Below are 19,953 nucleotides of genomic sequence, written 5' to 3'. Positions count from 1 at the left end.
CACTCCACCTCCCCGAATCATCGGTGAACGAAACCGTGGCAGCTACAGCCACTCTACGACAAGTACGCGGTTATTACAGCTGACAATGATAATGATGGTGATGAGTTCTTCAGGAGTTTAAGACTGGCTACTATGGTCATTAGTTTTTTTTCAATTTATGCTTACAGAAACAGGTAGCGGTGAGGTTGTGACACGCTTGTGTTTCACGGACTCCAGTGTTTGGCAAAACTTTCACAGACCTATCCGCCGGACAAGTTATCGCCCTGCCAAGCTGTTTGTTGCCGCACGTTTTTGCATAATCTCTGCACCTCGTACACATTGGCCTCCACTTTTAACTTCTTCTGCACGCTTTCTACAAGTTCTACTGCTCCAACTTTCAATGACAGATGTCTCAACATGAACGGGCGTCAACAATCCTGTTCAAGGGGCTCGTCTGCGCCTCTAAGATTGTCTGTTACGCACTCAATAAGGACATCTCAAAACACTACAATGCCCTTGCACCCCCAGCATTAACAGGTTAATTTTATGGTAGTTTCCCCGTTGTTAGCAACGGAGTCTTTAAAAACATGGGACGTTTTGCAGCTACAAACCACTTAGTCGCGTGCTAGAGGATGTGCGTGCCTCACTTCACGTCTCGCATGCAATGCAATAGATATATGACCTTAAGCATCCACCATTGCACGAAAAATTCGCGCTCGCCGTCGCATCAGTTAGGACCAAAATTTTATTATGTGGGGGCGGAAACGCCTAGGAGTGGGTCTGCACCGGCTATCTACCCCGTGTTTAAGGTCCACAATTGCATTCAGGATGTCCGCGCCACCTTATCCTCCACCTTCGCTGCATCCTGTGTACCGATGGTGAAGTTTTGGCATATCGCGACCTATTTTCCGACAGATCACAGTCGAAGTCTGCTACCATCCGATTGTCTTCTTGTCACTGGAATCGCAACTCCGGGACCCAACGTCTCCCCTTCCAAACTCCTTTGAGTAACCAACTTAGCACCTCCCAAAGAGCGCGAATTTGCTGGAAGGAAGGTCCGTGTTTCGATCCAGACCTTTGCCTCTCGACTTCTCCTGTTCAGCCATCGCGCTTCCTTCTGGTGGCATGACAGTTGCGCAATGAAAGAGTGCTATGGTTGAACTTTTTACCTCCCAAAGACGCCTGAAGTGATCACTCGGACTCCGGAACTTTTGCTATATACAAGCCTTTCACTTCGAATATTTCTTACAGTTTGCATATGAATTCTACGATGTTTTTAATAATACTATTAGTTAGTTGCTAGTTTTGTCTTGTTATCGTAGTTCTTACCTACGAGGTGAGGTTTTCGCCCACATTCGTAGCTTTCTACCTGGTGTGCTCGAACCATTCTGCTGTTGATTTCGTTCTCAGATAGGGGAAACCTACGCAGATGTCTTTCAAATTGGCTCAATATCTTGGACGTGTTGCACCTGCTATAGAGCTGTACGCTGCATCCAGTATAAGATGGAACCCACTATACTCTATGGCTAGTTTCACTGAAGCTCGACGATTTGCCGGTCACTCCCACTGGCAAAATGTTCGTCACACAAAAGAGGCGCGAGATAAACAGAAGTCAAAAGCCGCTCAAATTTATATCCGCGCGGTGAACAACGCCATCAAAGGTATGTAAAATATTTTTACACCAATCTGTGTTCACAAAGCTGGCGGAGGTATCCGCGATCCGAAACTAAATTCTCAATTAGCCTCTGTATTGGCTGAGGCTAAAGCAAACTCTGTGCCTCTGTCCACTTTGGAACGGTTTATGAAAGCTGAGTTCACTACTGATCCGTATTTCATCGAGGTCCAAGCTCCGGGTGGATTGTTTATATTGATCGAGAGCTGCGCCAAATCGGTGAACGCTGAACGGCACCAAATAGCCGGAATAGTTAAGCGATATGGGTAGGTTCAAACTGCGGTTGTCTATACCTTTCACTCTTTTGCCTCCTATAGGTGTTCCATTTCTCCAGCCGGTAAAATAGCCAACGAATTTTTCGATCGTTTAGCTTGGGTTTGTGTGCCAGGAAGCCCAGCCTCCAACTTAACTGATTTGGATGCAGCCACCAATTTCGGCATCGATATTGGAGCGAACGATGTGGAAGAGGTCACTGTTGATGGACAGATAGCGTTTAAGGTGAGAATGTACTCTTCGGTTAACCCAGTCTCTACAAAGTAATGGAGTAATTTCAAAGAAATCACCTGTAACTGGTACCTCTGTAGATAGCCCCCATCATCCCAAACCTGTCCGTTACAAATGCAAATGTAAGCACTTTGTTTTTCAGTGGTGCTGTTGAAATTCTCAATTGGATGTGGAGCTCTCATTAACTACACAACAGATGTGATATCTCCTACGACCACTCCAACGACTACTGAAGGGTTGCTAGTCTAGTTTATCGTCTTTTTACCCTGATCTAAAGATGTGACCTTGTGGTGTTCGGGCTTCTATGCTGCAATAGTCCTGCGGGCTACATCGACTGGGACTCAGTTCTTTAAGTTTCAGCTATGCCAGGAGGGCCAGCAGGATTAAACCCGACGAACAACATCGTTGTACAAGAAATGATATTACGAAGTGGCCTCGTACTGTCCTCTGTGACAGTGGTGTAAAGGTAGTAAAGTGGTTCCTTCAGGCGAGCATGTCCGTATTTACGGAGGAAGTGTACTTCCTGTTAGGAAGGACGGGCTGGATAAAGTTGGTCGTAAAAACCGCACACTCAGATCTCCCAACTGTTGATCGCGGCCGCCGGCACATTGCTCAATTCAATGGAAATGCTTCCTAAAGCCAAAGAGTTAGGTGCTGCTTAGAAGTTACCTGCTATGCGCAAGCACATTAGAAGTCCGATAATGATGCCTTATTCCGTGCGTCCGCGGACCAGGTCAGCCTCCTGGAGCCAAGTGGGTTAGCCTAGTGAGTACTCGACTCCGGGCGGGATCCCTACAGAAGACCCTACTGTCTGCTGCCTCGCGGGCCAAATTTTTTTAATCAAAGGCTAGGAACGAGGTCCATGAAACAAAATCATTACCTTGTCGGCCAAACTTTTCAGTCAACGATTCAGGTTGGGATAGCCCAACTAAACCCTCTTCCTCAGCCTGAGCAACCGGGAAGTGTCATTCAATCTTGCAGGTCTTCGTTCACTGACGCCTCTCCATACGTCCTTCACCCAGGTCCTTCTGCCTCATTTGACTGTCAGCCACCTAACCGTTACTCCGCATCTACGCCCCTGTCCAGTGAAATAAATCAAAACATACCCATATTTATACAAGGGTATGTTCCAAGTTGCTGCTTTTGCTATCCGTACTCTATGTCAAGTTAGCCAACAGCTAGCTTCTTCTCAGACATCGTTTTCTCTCGATCGATGTGTGTGTATCCGAAACACACATACAAGACCCCGGCTCGGTCATACTCCTCAAACCACTCGGGTCGACCGCAGATTTCCCGCTTTTTATTCTTCGGGTGTCTGGTGTTCTCGATGCAATGGCCCCTGATATCTATGGCATGGGTGTTTTGCTCAGCCCCAGGGCCGAATGCGTTTTACCGTACTGGGTTCATGTGAACAGTTGTTTTTGCACTGTTAGGTTGACTAACTTGATGAAGATCAATGCATCTCGGTGTGGCAAACGGTTTTCGTTTGTTAGGTCAGCTTCAACAGACGGCAGCTGTAAGCCTGAGGAAGACAGCTTCTATCGGAATTTGCCGCGGTTACTCCTGTCAACGAGAAGCACAGATATTGTGACTCTTGTAGGTGATACGAATGCTTCAGTTGCCTGACTAATTCCCGATGAGGCCCATCCTGGTGAACGATTCGGGGTTGACGCTCATATAGATTATGGGGGCCACTTCTTCAACTGTGTGCTTAACATCACTGGTTTCTATCCAGTACAAGCTCTCTCAGTACAAGCCACCAACTGCAAACCAGCCGTGGGCTCATTTACACCATGCGACAATGGGTTGCCGGTGGAGAGTTTCGGTAAAAGATAGTGGTTCATTTTGGAGTACACCACCTGACTCCGATTACGGTATTGTGCGGGCACATGTATCTGTTCGTTTTCCCTCTGAACCACGTCGGTTGATGCAAAATTATTCAGCTCATCACCCGTAAAGCGTCACTATGGTTCAACACTGTTAAGCTGAGTTGGCTAAGAATCAGAACTCGACCGGAGCAGTGGTAATTCAGATGACGACTGGAAGAACGTAACAGAGGCCATGATTGCAGCTTGTCTGCCAGAGGTCCATCGCACATCCCAATGAACACTGGACCTCATCACGATCACCAGGTTTAATCAGTGCCAGGAAGGCTATTCCAGCAACAAACGACTAATGGCAGGCGCAGATCCCCAAAACTTCTATTAATGAAGAGGCTTAGGATTGAAATGCAGAAAGGACGGAGAACAGTCGTACCGTGTACCAGCTTATTTGATCATCCGAGAAGGGCGGATGTCAGTGAAATGATATCCAAAATACCTGAAACCTCAATCCATTCACAGAAACTCCATATTGAACAGTGGAACAACCTTTTCCAATTGAATCGCTTCGCGGCAACAAAGCATCCCGATTGGACGATTCGCACCCTGCTCCCTTAAAAAAAGGTGAGTCGTCGTGACTAACCTAACGGCCCTCCTCCAAAATATCTGGGATGAAAAGCGCCTCAACAGTGATACCCATATTTAAAAATAGTGCAAGAACATCATGGTCTCAACCCAATAACTATAATTTTCAGTGTTCTCTGGCACCATCCTACGCAGGTTGCTCGATCATCGGGGGAGTCAGATTCGCGAGAATAAAGGTGGGTTTCACCCTCGTTGGGGTTGCATTGATCATATTTCCACCTTTCCGATAATTAATAGTGATCCTTTTCCCGACCTCAAACATGTTTTTGACTTTGGTGGACATTGAAAACTATGGCAATGTTCGGCGATGAAAGGAGTCCGTTATAAGTTCTCTCTTTTAGAGGCTCTTCACGTCTCTAGACGCGTACGCGCCTGTGGTAAACTCCATCCTAATTTCATCACATCCAGTAGTGTCAGGCAAGGATATCCTCTTTCACCCCGTTCATCAGCTTCGTAATTAACATGCTGCTTGGAACTTCTTTACCTGCCTCTAACATGTCGGTGATAAAAATACTTTCGCGCCGTTCACTCATAAACATTAAGTACACCGACGATATTTCTCCCTTTGAATCAGGCCATTTAGAATAGCATACTATCTTATATAAACTGAATAGTTCTACTGCAAAGTTGATTGTACACTTCGCACCTGCAAACTATTAAGCGTTGCTGCGAAATTCGGTGGGATCAAACCCGAACCGCATCCTTGCAGGTGAACTTTTCAATGCAGTAGACAAGTTCATGTATTCGGATAGCTACTCAAGTCCCGGCCACACTGAGTTGAGAATGCTAGAACAGCAGTTGTTAAACTTCGCCATCCGTGGCTCCGACGTGACAGCCCGACTACCAAGCGTAGGATGTACTCTACCGGGGTCCCGCGTTGTCCTACTTTATTGGTCACACTTCACAAGTGACGCTGTTTATACCATGTGCTTCGTGTGTCAGAGGACCGTTCGCTTCATAGAGCTCTTCGGCCAACCTTGTGTCGGATGGTGACGACACAGCGGCGGACATTCCACGACCTGGTAACGAAGCATGGAAGCCCGTTCTAAGACCCGGGCAGCTAAGGACCCTACAGGACAATAGAAGCTATCGGACTATACACAGTCCTTGTTGAGTGAACAGTAGGAATAAACGAATGAGGATAGTAGACGCTGTATTGGGTACAAGTGGGTCAGTACATATTGTGAACTGTCAATCAATAATAGCGCAATTGGTAGGAGCTGAAAAAGCCACAGCGTGACGCAGTAAGATTTTCTTGAGGCACTAGCGATTAAGTACCAAATGTTATACCGACGCAGGGATACGGGAAGTCAAATAGTGTGAATAGGTCCTTTACATGGTAATGGCTCAGAAGACAGTTGGTGTTTTCGTGATGTAACGGGAACTGTCTGGGAAACGGGTATCGAGTTAATTTGACACAAGTTAAACGTACCTGCAGTCTTTAGCTGACGGTGCTACGAGCAGCACGTGCAACGTGTCAAATTGGAATGCACGCTTACGCCTGTTTGAAACAACTACTATCGGGTAAGGTGCAACGCAAACGTAGAACAAAGAATAGGTCTGTCTGAGAAGTCGAGGTAGCGCAGCACCCATCTCCCATCCGAGGGGTTCAGAGTTAGATCCCCGTTCGGTTTTTTTTTCAGTCGGAGCAGACACTCAAACGTAGGCATGTAGGTAGGAATTTGCAAGCGAAGACGGTCAGGCAACAAAATCGTGACATTAGCAACTAAAGGAGTAAGCAGACCTTAGCGAGAGCAAAACCTGGGGAAAGAGCAGCAGGGAAACAAAACGACGTTGTAATAGACAGGCAGAAACCACGCCACTCATAAGTAGCCAAAGCAAGTAGGTAAAATAACCGTTGTTTTTCGTTGATTCACAAGAAGAATCAACACCAGCAGTCGTGTTGGTAAATGCCATCTTCCCGGATGAAGAGCGTGGGACAAGATAAATCACTGGTTAATGGCGCTGATAGATATGTGTCAGCTAGTGGGGACCTTGCATCAAAGCAATTGACATCACTGCGTAGCTCTCACCTTATGGCATTCTGGACGAACAGATTTGTTTGCCGTCAGTGCACAGACTGGACCTCCGCCTTCAACGCGTGGATCTCATTCCTTCATTCTTATCCTCGGTGAACGTAGCTTTAGCAGCTAGAACCACTGCACTTCGATGTAAGGCTCGTGAGCTGTAGAACTGATCGCAACATATTCTGTCTAGTGGCTCCTACCCCACAGTATCCATGCATATGCTCCGCAGATGTATTCCGCTTCATGGACCCTGACAAGCTCGCATACTCTGCGGTCACTGTATGACATTTTAGGCAATCGATTTGGGGCATTCCTAACAGGAATTAAGCTGTCCCCCATATTCACATGCTATTCCTTATCTGTTTGCGACATCTCTTTAACTTCTAGCCACAGGGTTCTTTTCGATGATGCGCAAATTCGAAGCCAGCAGAAAAGCAAACTGGCCAAAACCTGAGAAAGGAGCACTGGAAAAGTCGGTGGTCAGGATTGGTCCAGTCCGAAGCCCTCTGGTGTAAATATCAAGTTTAAATAGGTCAGATTTAAACTACTTTCGGTCACGGAATTTCATTTTACTCTTTAAAAGTTTTTTAAATACCCAGTCATACCCATCTGTGCTATGTTTTCATATTTGAATTCCAGTTTTACTGTGACCCGTCGAATGTGGAACAAATGCGGCTGTTACTGGAACGTGACCACGCGATCCAACCGATGAGCGTCGAAGATGTCCTCGTTCCCAAGTGTAAAGTTCAAGTGGATTCTAAGGCGTACGCCAATCTATTGGAGATGTACGAAAGAATTCGCGATCAGCATGAATACGTGGACCGGATAGTTGATAATGTGACCGTTGTGGGTGACTCCCAACGAGACTGAAATTGTCCCACCCAAAATGTAGTATAGTGTATATGCGGCGAATATTCTTTATAACTTTTCTTGAGATTATTGCTTTCTCTTTCATTCAAAACTTATGATCCGTTGTGTACTTGTTGCGGGGTGGCTTCACTAACCACCTTCTGTACCCACCGAATTCCAAAGGGCCGTCCTCGTGATCTTTAAAATTACTTTGCAATTCACGATATAGGTCCTTATCCTTACCAAGAGTCCATGCTAACGGATAGAAGCTAATCACAGGCTTACAGCGAAACTGATCGTACACTCAGTCGTAACTACTGCAAAATGGAAATAGCTATTCGGTGCACATTCGGCTCTCTCAACAGATGTTCACGCGGTGAATCCCGCTTGGGAAGGCTGCCAACTCTAGGGAAAAAGACGTTTCATTTTATGGCCCGAAATAAGAGGTCATTCAGTTCCCACCAGATGGATTATCGTGACCGGGTGGTCAGTTGGCTTCATTTCTCTTACAGTTTAACCACGCTGCTGACCACCGTCTGTGAATCACATTTAATTGCCAGTTTGCAAGGTCCAGCTGGTTTTCGGAACGCGCTACCGATTACTGACCTTACAGTGTTTGTAGATTTTTAGTCATAGTTTGCCGTAATCTTATGTACATGGGCTGCTCCAGTAAGAGTCGGCCAATTTTCTGCACCTTCGTCAGCCATGTGTGTGAATAGGTAGGTGTAAACAAGACTCGTAAGACAGATTAAGATTTTGTTTCACTCTTATTGGGGCTCATCAAACTGACGCACTCCCTGAGTTTCTGCCAAACTTATATTCCGTTTGAACTCAAATTGTACGAAATCCGACAAATACACTTATCTGTATACCAATTTGGTCTTCGCAGGAGACTAACCCGAATCCTAGATGAACTTCTCGTTTATGAGGTTTTCAACTGAATTTCGTGCAATTTGGATTCAAGTAGAATATAGGATTGACGGAAACTCGAGGATTGCGCTTACCTGATGAGCCCCAAGAAGGGCGAAACTGGCCATGTGTTGTCGAAGAGTTTTCAGCAACCTTGTGAGTAGTTTCCTTTATTGAAAATATACTGCGATATCTCGAATATCGCACCAACTGAAACACGAAGCGGCCCGATGGAGCACATTTAGTTGCTTAAAAAATATCACAAGCGAGAGATCCAGCTGGTTTTCAGGTGATCCTCCCGTCAAAACCGAATTCGTATGTAAACGAGTGCATTTAGCTCATTTCGTGCAGTTTGGGTTCAAGTAAAACATAATGTTGATGTAAACTCGTGGATTGCGCTTACCTGGTGATGGTAAGGGCGAAACTAGTCGTGGGCTGTTGAAGTTTTCAGTAGTGTGTTGGGTCCATACAATATATTCCGATGTCTCGAATATCGTACCAAATGAAATATGAGGCGGTCTGGTGCGGCACATTCAGTTGAAGAACATCGTAAGCGAGTGATTCACCTAAGATTCGTGCGAGTCTGCCGTGAAAACCATATTGGTGTGCGGCTGAGTGTATTTTTCGAATTTACTGGTAGAGGTTGTGCTCTAAGTGGGCGGTGTACACATAGGCAAACATTAATGCAACTTCAAAACCCACTTTTTTGAGATCGCATCCTAAAAAAGGGTTGACAAGGCTCTAAGCGAGCAATGAGCAAACCAGCCCTCGGCCACCATAACCTACGGCGTCTGACGAGTGCCGACGCGGCCTATAACCAAGAACACTGACGCCGGTGGACTGTAATACACTCGCGTATTGGTGAGTATCTGGGTTATGGTGGCACACTCGACATACTCCTTGTCCGGACGGCGGACTTTTGCTATTCTGCCAGTATTCGCAAATAAGCCATAGCTGACAACCGAACTAGGTGAAATCGTCTGTCGTATTTACGTCTGCTCATCAGGTGGAGAATAGATTCGCCTAAAGAACCCTATTCTAACTTCTGATCAGTCGCTTCTTGTTTTAATGAATGGGCAATACAAGTGTTGTTAAGACCCCTTAAAACTGGAAGTTCGGGTATGATCTCTTTACATCCTTAACACCTGGGGAGTAGCAACTACATTCGGTCCTATCTCAGAGGGCAGGAAGGCACACTTCATGCGATCAACTGGTACCACCACCTGTCCATATTTTAGAAGCCCACACAGGTAAGGTTGTTCAGTTTACGGGAAGGCTAATCCACCATCTCTGGCTAGTCACCTCGTTTTCCGATAAAATCCTTGAAGAGATTTTGGGTCGTATTGTGTGGAGGGAATCATCACTTCTCGTCATCAGCCAACTCTGACCACTGGATTCCCGCGTTACCCCTGGAGCATTTTCCGTCCGCAAACCGGGTACCTAATCGTATGACGAGGTGGTCTTGGCGTAAATTCGCGCTGCACATGCAGTAAGTATGGAGGCTTCAAACTGTTTCCTGCAGCTGACGATCAGTTTCATGGCTACGGAAGCACAATGATGCCTCTCCCCGAGAAAGAGCGGGTTGGGGAGGGTCCCCTTAAAAATCACCCCCCTCGCTCNGTTTCCTGCAGCTGACGATCAGTTTCATGGCTACGGAAGCACAATGATGCCTCTCCCCGAGAAAGAGCGGTTTGGGGAGGTTCCCTTTAAAAATCACCCCGATCGCTCAACGTTTAGGCGTAACCGCCGGCGCCCTACGGTCTAAAGACAATCTTACCCAGATACGAATGGGCTCGGTATCTTCGAGCGCAACACAACGGCGGACGAAAAAGGGCTGGGCGGAGCAGGTGAGAAACGACGACTACTGAATCACCACTTGGATTAGTTCGGTGCCACATCCTACAGAGTCTTCATGTGCCGCCCCGTGAGCCTCACCAGGGTGACTGGGTTCATTCAGTACTTCTGTCTTAGAGTAGTATGGGTGTGCTGCTACGACTGACCGCCGAGACAATTGTTGAAGTTCAGACTCCCTTAGACGAAAAGATGTGCGAATAGGTGTCTGCTGCCTTCGGAAAAATAAGTGTCGAATTCATTCTCCACCCCTTGGGCAGACAGCTCCGTGGTATGAACAATTTTGCTTTGCTAATTAGCGATCAGTGAATACGGATCGAGAAACAGAAGTTCCGCGTCCAGACGAAGGGCGGTATGTAACAACGTGAGTATAAAGTTATGCATAGGCAGTGGATGTTGCTATTTTGATTATAAACCGTATCAACCAAGGAGTGCGTTTGGCTATGGTTTTCTGTCTAGAAGTGAACCAAACCTTGCGAGTATAGCCTAACAAAAGGTTTAAAAACGTCGCACCTAGCGGACTAGCCAGATGCACTTTCATGGATATTGGCGCTTAAGCAATGACGTTGTATGTATTGGAATTCTGTTTTTCAGACGAATTAGTCGAATGAAGCCGATAATCTATTCATCATTGCAGAGCTCTTTCAGGGTAGCACCGTCCACAGTTCAGAGGTGGTGATGTTGAAACGGCAGAAATTAGCATGAGTTGATGATGACACTTGGACTAAGCCGGTTAGCATTACGTCAGGTTCCCCCTTCACCAATCCGATACTGTGAAATTTACCCTGCACACCCATGCGAAACGCCGTGGAGGGTTGGTTGTATGCCGAATACAAGACAGACAGGGTTGCTGCAGCACCGTTCTGAAGACCTCGGTTGATTTTGGAGAAGTGTCTAAGCAGATAAAATCTGAGTCAACAACAAAATATAAAGCGTTCTTCAATAGGAACATCGAATCCGGAAAGTCACGTTTTTCCCGGCGGAGTCATGAACCTTTTATCAAAACGGACAGAGAAATCTGTTTGAATGAGGCGACGAGTAGAGAGACGGCTAGTTATTACATTGAGTTAGCTCTCCGTCTCGCACCCGTAGAAATTCCCTGCTCAGTGTAAGCTGTCCAGACTGAGAGAATTACGTTGTTGTTTCGCCGCGGGGAGACCAATTAATCAATGCAGTCCACAATGAGAGAAATCGAAATGGAGCAAAGTAGGAGATCATTATTAATATTGATGAAACCGGCGACCGGCAGGCGTGGATGAAAGAGATGAGTGCACAAAAAGTTGGAAAGACTGTTAAGCTGAGCTTGACTGCGACACACTGTTAGCGATTTGATTTAGGGCGGTCCGGAAAGTCCGTTGAACTCGGTGTTGCCGACGGTTGTGTTGCGCAACTTCAGCAAAACCTATACGAAGGAAGGTTGGCGTAAATAACCAGAACAAACGCGTTTTTCAAGTTAAAGTGATGCATGGGAAGACAATATTTTTTTACCAAGCCCCACAAAATGGGAGTTTAACTGGGTGGTTCTCAAACCAGCGAGGATGATTCTACCCTTCGGCGTTGTTTGATCCAAACGTTTCGATACCACTGTCATACACTGTTCAGGTTGTCAAATGAGACAGAACCACTGACGACCTGAGGAAGCCTAAAAGCTTATGGACTGCAATCCTTGTCATAAAAGCTAAAGTACCCTCGGTTGGGAATAGCTAGCTCCCTAATAATGTCACTATCCGAAAGCGGGCCGCCCGAAACAATAAAAAAACATATCGATCAGACATTTCGCGAAAATGAGACAGAACCACTGACGACCTGAGGAAGCCTAAAAGCTTATGGACTGCAATCCTTGTCCTAAAAGCTAAAGTACCCTCGGTTGGGAATAGCTAGCTCCCTAATACTGTCACTATCCGAAAGCGGGCCGCCCGAAACAATAAAAAAACATATCGATCAGACGGGCATTTCGCGAACTGTCTAGGGACCAAAAGGCGTGCCCTGATTACGCCGATCCGAATGGAACATTTTGAGCTCGAGGCCTATCGCATCATCACAAAGATTCTAGCTTGACGTCGTGAAACACTTTGTGATAACTTTAAATACAGGTGTGGCGATCTTGCTGTGTCTCCATTAAAGACTTCCAAGCCTTTTGATATTCTGTGGGGGACAGAAAAAGCAACCCAGAGACAAGCACGGGAGTTGCGAACGACAACAGACGTGAACCGAACATCAGAGGAATGGCCTGTCTTTTAAAAAGAGGAATAAACCTCTATAAGGCGAAAAATATAGGGGCTTTGAAGGTAGGTCTTGGAGATCCGGGAGCTGTCGTATTCTCATTGGATTGAGACGTGAAGCTGACTACTTTGTAGTTACCTACTCCTTCCATTTCAAGCCATTGTCTGAAAGTCTGGTGAAGCTTTGGACAATAGGTTGGATTTTCGTCAGACCATATTTAGGAGAAATCAAACTGGTATCTTATGAACATTCCTGGGTGTACTAGAAATGAACCAGACTAACAATTACAGTCTGTTCGTGTAGTAACTTGGGTCCGGCAGGCTCCAAAGTAAAACCCACCTTCAACTCCGCACACCTGTTTCGTTCAGCTTGTATACCTTCCAGGTAACGGCAGTTCAGTTGTTCCAGACGTGCGTTATCCATGGTGAGTTGATGTAGGGTACGTGCCAGTTCGGCCTCACCTTCGTCTTCGTCATCATCGTCATCGTCTTCACCGTCGGTTTCGACCTCAACAGGTAGTAGATCTGAAGATGGAACGGACCCCTCATCGTCCAGCTTGCTGTATCCGTTTATTTTTCCCCGATGCTCCTCGTCATCGTCGTATTCTTCTGTCAGTCTTGAATAAGCCACCGGTTGGGACTCATCAACCATTTCTTCAAATTCGTCGTCATCGTCTTTGGATGTTGAATCGGATAAGTCAGAACCATCTGGTTCGTCCATCAAACAGGAGGCTTCCTTCCCACTGGAACCATAATCAACAGCACTCAATCTCTCAGCTATGCGGGTCCATGAGTGATCTAACCAAGTGGCCAGGGAATGTTCTGTTCCATCTGCCTGAGCGGATGTAGGGTGAATTCGTGTGGAATTGACCTGTGTTTCGTAGATCCTTTGAACGCGTTTTCCACCCGTTTCCAAAAGATGACTAATACAAGACTAGATAATGGAAAATTACGTCATTAGCTGCAGTATGAAGAACAGTTGAACCGAAAATAAGAGACGTATTTACTATGTCAATTGGTGCAAACTTGGCACAAATTCTCACCAAATGAAAGTGAGCAATGGACGAAAACGTATTGGTTTAGTTTTCTATGGATCGACAACGATTCTCACCAGTACAATAAAAAAAAATGGAAAAGGGAATACTAGGGGAACATGTGAGCTCAGTGATTCATCTTCTGACCGGCACAGATCATATTTAGGATTAAACTTGATCAAGGTGAATCAATTACAGTAGGGCACATGTAGGGCAGGAAAATCTGAGAGTTAGGGAAAAGGTAACTTAATACAACCGGCTGTCTGGGTTATATGGAAGATATGGCTTGGCGCGTGACCTGGTCAGACGAGAAGCCACCACTGGGCAAACTGCAGGGTTCGGACAGCTTTCTTTTGAGCAAAAGGCTCGGATGTAAGTAGGGTGGCAATTGGCGGAATTCGACTGTTTTGGACCGGCTTTGTGGCATTTGTCAGATTAATAACGTGGCCGCGGTAGGTGGGCTAAAATGGAATTCGCTTCTACCTCCCAGGACGGGACCACTTAGGTCTGTTCTCTCAAGTGTTAGGCCGTGCAACTCAGTGTTCGTCTGCTGTAGGACGATAGCACACAAAAGGCCGCATCCCTTACAACTCAGAAGATCGGCTGCATATCAGATGACCTTTGCCACTGCGTCTATCTTACCGCATTTGGTTCAATCATATAATCAATCCTACATATTCTCACGAGGGACGAATAACTGAGAACATGTATTCGTCTGGTGTATCCTTCCATCAGAAAATCATTACCAGCGTATGGATTGTTCATGAACTGAGGTTTACGCATGAGCTTAGTACCTGAAGCTGTTGATTCAGAGTGAACCTATGCGAAGTCATCATGGTCCTTCAACCGGTACAACAATTTACGCTGGTCTTGAAATAGACCTCAGCTCCTCAACTTAAGCTTGCTTTCTTGAGTGAATGTTTGTGAACAGTCGCCGCTGGGTCCTTCGGCTTTCCCGTTCCACAAAATTTCGGGCGGGACCGCTCTTTGTCTATAGTTTTTGCCTCTTTATCGACTAAGTGTAGTCTTGACTTAGTGAGGTACATTGTTCTGAGAAATAATCACTATGTTATCCACCACAAAGAGTTCAGGAAGTTTCTGTGCGCGAGTAGGTTATCTCACTTTATGCGAGGTACAAAATGGTGGCATGTTCATCTTAGCCTAAGCAGTAATGACATTAGTAAGCGATTTTTCCATGCAATAATCCCCAGTCTTTCCTCACTAGTACTGGGTTTAGGCATACTAGACGTCGTTGTGTTACCTGGCGTCCCACCTACTGCTGAGTAGCCGTGGAAACAAGTCGATCACGTAGGTGTTAGCTAACAGCGGCGACGCCCGATACTTGACTGATAACCAGTCTGGAATTCACAATTTAATTCAATTCAGCTATAACCCGTGTACCACAGGTACGGTGATTCCAGCTGCTACAGTTTCAATCACTGGAAAACAGGAGTGTGGAACATACAACCAAGCCTTGAAGGTGAAGGCATGTTCGGCTTGTTTGAAAATTGGGTAGCTACGCACTGAAAGCGATAGCTTAGATGCGCGAGCACCACTGACTGCGCGATTGGGCCATTTCTGCCAACGTCATTAACCATTGATGATTTGAGTTCCGGGGTCTCCATTCAGGAAGGCGGCAGTTGTCGACCCGACTAAGTTTACCGGTTGGTGAGTTCGCACTTCGTTTTCAGGTCATACACTGTTCGCCTCTCGGTCGTTTCCACTCAGCACAGGGCTGGGCGTAAAGAGCTCTGCGAGGAAGGCGATCTTCTGGCATGCGGAGTACATATCCTAACCAGTGTAACCTATGGAACGTGAGTGATTCATCTATCACGGGAGAGTCCCTTTTTCCTAAGACCATCTGGCGTACATCTGGACTGCACATGTTGATTCGGACTATGCCCTCGTCCGATGTATATTTCCACTGAATTTTCCAGGTAAAAGTAAGAAGGGAACTTCCCGCTTAACAGTCGAAAAGCCTTATCAAGCAGCAATCAGTTGGCATAATGTCTTACTTTGCAAGCGACCTCTTAGGAAAACATTAATGGTAGCTGAGACGACGTAGCAACTACTATAGATGACGCTGGAAACTCCGCATTTGGTATGTTCGAGTGCGCGATTAGACCGGAGGAGCTCATAATGGTGGCTATCACTTATTGACATAAGACGTTGTGTCCCTTCGGGGTTAGAGAAAATAATTCGGCTGAACAGTCCGTTTGACTTCAGATTCAAATCGCTTTATTTTGAACAGTCTTCCACCTGTCCTGGCACAATTATTCTGCCAGGTCAATAATAGAAAGGGGAAGCAATGGACTCGACTTCTGCTGTTAAAGCTTACCGGCGGCGCATTTCCTTGGCAGTGCCGGAATTCGAATTCTGAACATATCAGGCGAGCGTGTTATCAGTACTCCACTAACGCACGCTGGACACACCTACATTAGTCACTGGTAACCTACCTGGATCCGGCTAATTTCTGCATTTTCAGACCATATGCGGGCTCGAAGGTCCGTGTTGATAGCCTGTAGCTCTTGCTTCCGAGCTGTATAAAAGGCAATCTGCTGGGCAATTTGGCGATCCACGGGAAACAATGACGGTTCAGCCTTCAAACCGGAGCTGGATTTCCGCCAAGGGGACGGTGGAAGCGGAGGAGCTACTGCAGGCGCAGACTTTTCAGAGAGAACAGCGTGTTCGACTGTGACATCGAACTCAAACCGGTCATCGATCTCTTCCGGAGGAGCTACCTGTACCTGGGCATCTTGAGTGGTAACTTCTGTGACGGAGGCAGTGGGTAAAACAGTATCAACCTGTTATATGGGGTGAGTAAAAGATGGAAGAAAAGATTAGTCGCGAAAGACAACCTATGGTATGACTCAATCGCCATACCGTCCAGGTTACAAAATGAAATCTGGGTGGCCTGAACACTAAATCACGCTGCATTGGCGATGTGGGCTATCATATGGAAATAGACAGACAGTTATTGAGAGTCTGGATGGAAAGCTGCTTCAAGAAGCTCCAAAGACTATCAACCCGCCGGATCATCAATATCACGTAGCTACACCCAGTGAAGGCCGTACTTACTTACAGTCCAAGCAGCGAAGCGAACTGAGCTCAGTTAACCTGGAGACTCGGTCAGCTCCGCCTGTAGTTTAACAACTAACCCATCAAACATCAGAATTATTCAGCTGCAAGACCATCCTGGAATGTGTGTGGCGACAGACCTGTCATTCATCTTGATAACTTCGAGAAGACAGAGCGTGTCTGGGCCTATTAGAAGCAGAGTAGCCCAACGCCCTAGACATCATTCAGCTAATAAAACACGCCCATTAACGTTACAGACTGACTACACATCGGAATACAGCATTGTGACTGTGGGATGGTCAGGTCTAGTACCAAATACAGCTGGTGAGAAGTTTTGCCGAATTCCGGTACAGACTAGATTGAGGATAGAGCGGTATTTGTTTGGCGAAGAACGCAACCAATCTCCGAGAACAGTAATCAGCCGTATCACTTGTTGAGAATCTTCCGCGCGCAAACGCCTTTGCAAGCAGAGTAATACTTCAGGAGAAACCGGAACGGAAAGCCTTGTATTCGTCTGAATGTGAAGGTGGGATATGGGTTTTTTGTTCATTCACAATTGGTCGACGAACTACAGGAGTTCGCTGCCTCAAAATCAAAATTTGTTCAGTTCGAGAGGGATAACATTTGTATAACTCAGGTAGGTAATGGCTTTGGGCAATTCGAGGGAATTTTGAGGTTTTACCACCTTGAAAAACAAGTTGGTAGACCGATCACGGGAATCAGTTAAGGAAACGACATTTCATTCCTTATCCGGAGAGTCAGCATCGAGAGAGATATTAATAACTGTTCAATAATCGTCAACCTGGAACTCATCATATTCTGTGTCAAGTGTGTCCGTAAGTGCATACGACAAAACCCGCCATTATTCATGATAGTACACAAGTATGACAGATCAACGTCCATGATATCCAAACCGTGGAATATGATTAGGAAGTTCGGAAATTTCAATGGCGATTAGAAATTGGATATAGTAAAAAGGACACTTTGAATGTGTTTTTGAGTGTGTATTTGAATACGAGTCAAGAAAATAAGCTATTCTTGCGATTTAAGACCTTGTTGGTTGGATGACAGTGAATAAAGAGTCCACATATTGTTGATGCTGTTGTTGCCCTGAAGTGAAGCAAACGCATTTGACTTGTTCCATAGCAGATAAATCAGCATTGGTTGAATAGGTCAAAAACACTACACGGTAAACTCACGTATCCGATAGGTGGTTAGACTAACATATGACACACGCGTCAATGACATACATCTGAAGGAAGCATTCGGACGCCAGCTACTTCGGTCAATTTTTTAAAAAGTTTCTTGGTCACAAGGAAAAATTATCAGATGAGCCTCAACACAGAAGGAATTCCATATAGACGGGGAAAATTGCTACACCGTGTTCGAACTTACAGCTGTCTCCTGCTCTGTCACTGTCTTGCTGTCCGCGAGGGGAGCCTCTAATTCAATCGTATGATCGACCGACGCCTGCTCCCGTTGTAACTCTTCTTCTTGTATCACCGCCTGTTTTGTGTCGGTCTCGCCAACAGTATTAGCAATTGGCTCAGCAGCATTGTCGGCGGGCCGAACGAGTCGAATGGTACGCGGACTATCAATCGGACTATGAGACTGCTTCTCCACGTCACTGGCAGGTAACCTCGTGGAGGGAGCACGTACGAGTGTGGTGTCTGGCAATGGTTGTTGCGTCAACACCACAGTATCTTCGTTGCCTGTAGAGGCAAAGGTGGTGCCACTCGGGGTATCCAACGGGAGTTTGCTATATGAATGAAAGAAAAACAGGATTTCATTGGTGAATGTGACAATGGTCCAAATAAGTAGATCTTATGGCGTTGAGGTTTAGCACGTCACTTAATTTTCTGAATCTCCTGAATGTGTACGAGTGGACACCACAAAAAATTCACTAGTACCACAAAAAAGTGAGTGTGATGGTAATGACGAAACGTTCTCACGACCAAATGAGAGAGGAACGTACCGAGGACGGAGATGTTATTCGATATGGTACGTGGTACTCTGACCGCATTACGGAAAGAAGTGCTGGTTCGATGAGAAGCCGGATAGATTCAGAACGATACATACATTGGAAGGGGTCCTCTCCAAAGGCCATTTTAGGGATGTCCTGGGAGGGAACCCAATCCGAATAACGAAACTGTCGTGCCATTATGAAGCTGTTTTGGTCATCACAGAACTATTAGAGGATTCGCGCTCACCTAACATACGTTGTTTCGGCAAGCGAACAAACTAGACTAACACGACTGGCACTCCGGAACAGCTAACGAACATTTCGGTTGGATTGAGAGGTTATGGATCCTACGTGCACGATAGCAGCTATACTCCGCGACCACGCCATTCTGCACATAGTAGTTAGCTGCGCTAATTTGGATGCATAGTCGCTGGTGGGTCTGAGGTATCAAGGAGACTTTGGTCTAGTTCAGGAGAGCACGTATACATCGCATCTAAACGGATCCTCTTACCAAATGGATGCAGACCACGGACTCTTCGAATGGAAAACAACAGCAGACAGGCCACTTCTGATCTCATTCGGTCAAGGAATTTTGCCAATTTCTAGCGGAACTAATCAGCAGGCAGTGAATCAGTTCATGTTTTGAGGTAAATGACATTCCCACCATTTCAGTCCATTCAGAACGCAGCATCAACTACGCTGGATGAGACACGTATTGAGAATCCCACGGCTACTTCGGTGAGCTTTTCTTACGACCATTAGTACGTAATAGTGAACAGTGCGGATTTGCATTCACCTAAAAATTCTGGATGGCGACTTAGTGAAGACCGCATCTGTCAAAAAACGTCCTTCAAAATGGCGTGAATCCAAACTTTGGAACTTGACGACAAGAGTTAGCTNAGTTAGCCGACTCTTTCCCATTTTTTACATTGAGTAATATGAAAAAGCTGGATAGAGCTACCATTTAACTAATTCGGTACAGAAATCGTGCGGCAGGATTCGAAATAATCAGTCTGTTCGCTATGAGACTCTCCACTGAAGAGAGATCCTGGTATTTTCCAAAAGGATGAGTATTATGCGAGAGGGTGTCAAGCCGGAAGGAGCACGCCGTAGCGCTCAAACGACTGTAGTGCGCATCATGGGCCGATCTTGTCAATAACGCCCAGAGTCCGGTGAATACCGGAAACGAGTCTCTCAGTTTCCACATTGAAAACGAGGCAATTAAAACACTGAAGTCTCATTGTGAGAGCAACTGACCGAGCCGTCGAAATTTGGATTTAATAAATTGATGCTAACACATTAGGCTACTGCTAACCACTTGTAAGTAGCGAGAAAACAATAGAGAAAGTTGAGCGTGAACACAGCTTTTTTGCTCATTTTGCGTAGAACCACACGTGTGT

At 46.0% G+C, this 19,953-nt stretch overlaps 2 protein-coding genes across 2 annotated transcripts in view; one reads left to right on the top strand and one right to left on the bottom strand.

Moving 5' to 3' along the window:
• Positions 1–1,393: 1,393 nt before the first annotated feature.
• On the top strand, positions 1,394–7,670 carry T265_13255 (hypothetical protein; the record flags this gene model as incomplete). Its single annotated transcript, XM_009167956.1, has 4 exons — positions 1,394–1,640; positions 1,680–1,917; positions 1,969–2,149; positions 7,287–7,670. The coding sequence occupies 4 exons, from the start codon at positions 1,409–1,411 to the stop codon at positions 7,515–7,517; spliced, it is 882 nt and encodes a 293-aa protein (XP_009166220.1).
• Positions 7,671–11,323: 3,653 nt separating this feature from the next.
• Positions 11,324–19,953, bottom strand: part of T265_03445 (hypothetical protein) — a gene marked incomplete at both ends in the record, with an annotated part of 26,765 nt that continues 18,135 nt past the window's right edge. The window contains 4 exons of the mRNA XM_009167929.1: positions 11,324–11,658; positions 12,819–13,412; positions 15,969–16,316; positions 17,986–18,349. The remainder of the gene's footprint in view (positions 11,659–12,818; positions 13,413–15,968; positions 16,317–17,985; positions 18,350–19,953) is intronic.

The sequence above is a fragment of the Opisthorchis viverrini genome (genome assembly GCF_000715545.1).
Source record: "Opisthorchis viverrini unplaced genomic scaffold opera_v5_49, whole genome shotgun sequence".
NCBI lineage: Eukaryota > Metazoa > Platyhelminthes > Trematoda > Opisthorchiida > Opisthorchiidae > Opisthorchis > Opisthorchis viverrini.
This window is presented reverse-complemented; position numbering and strand designations above follow the sequence as displayed.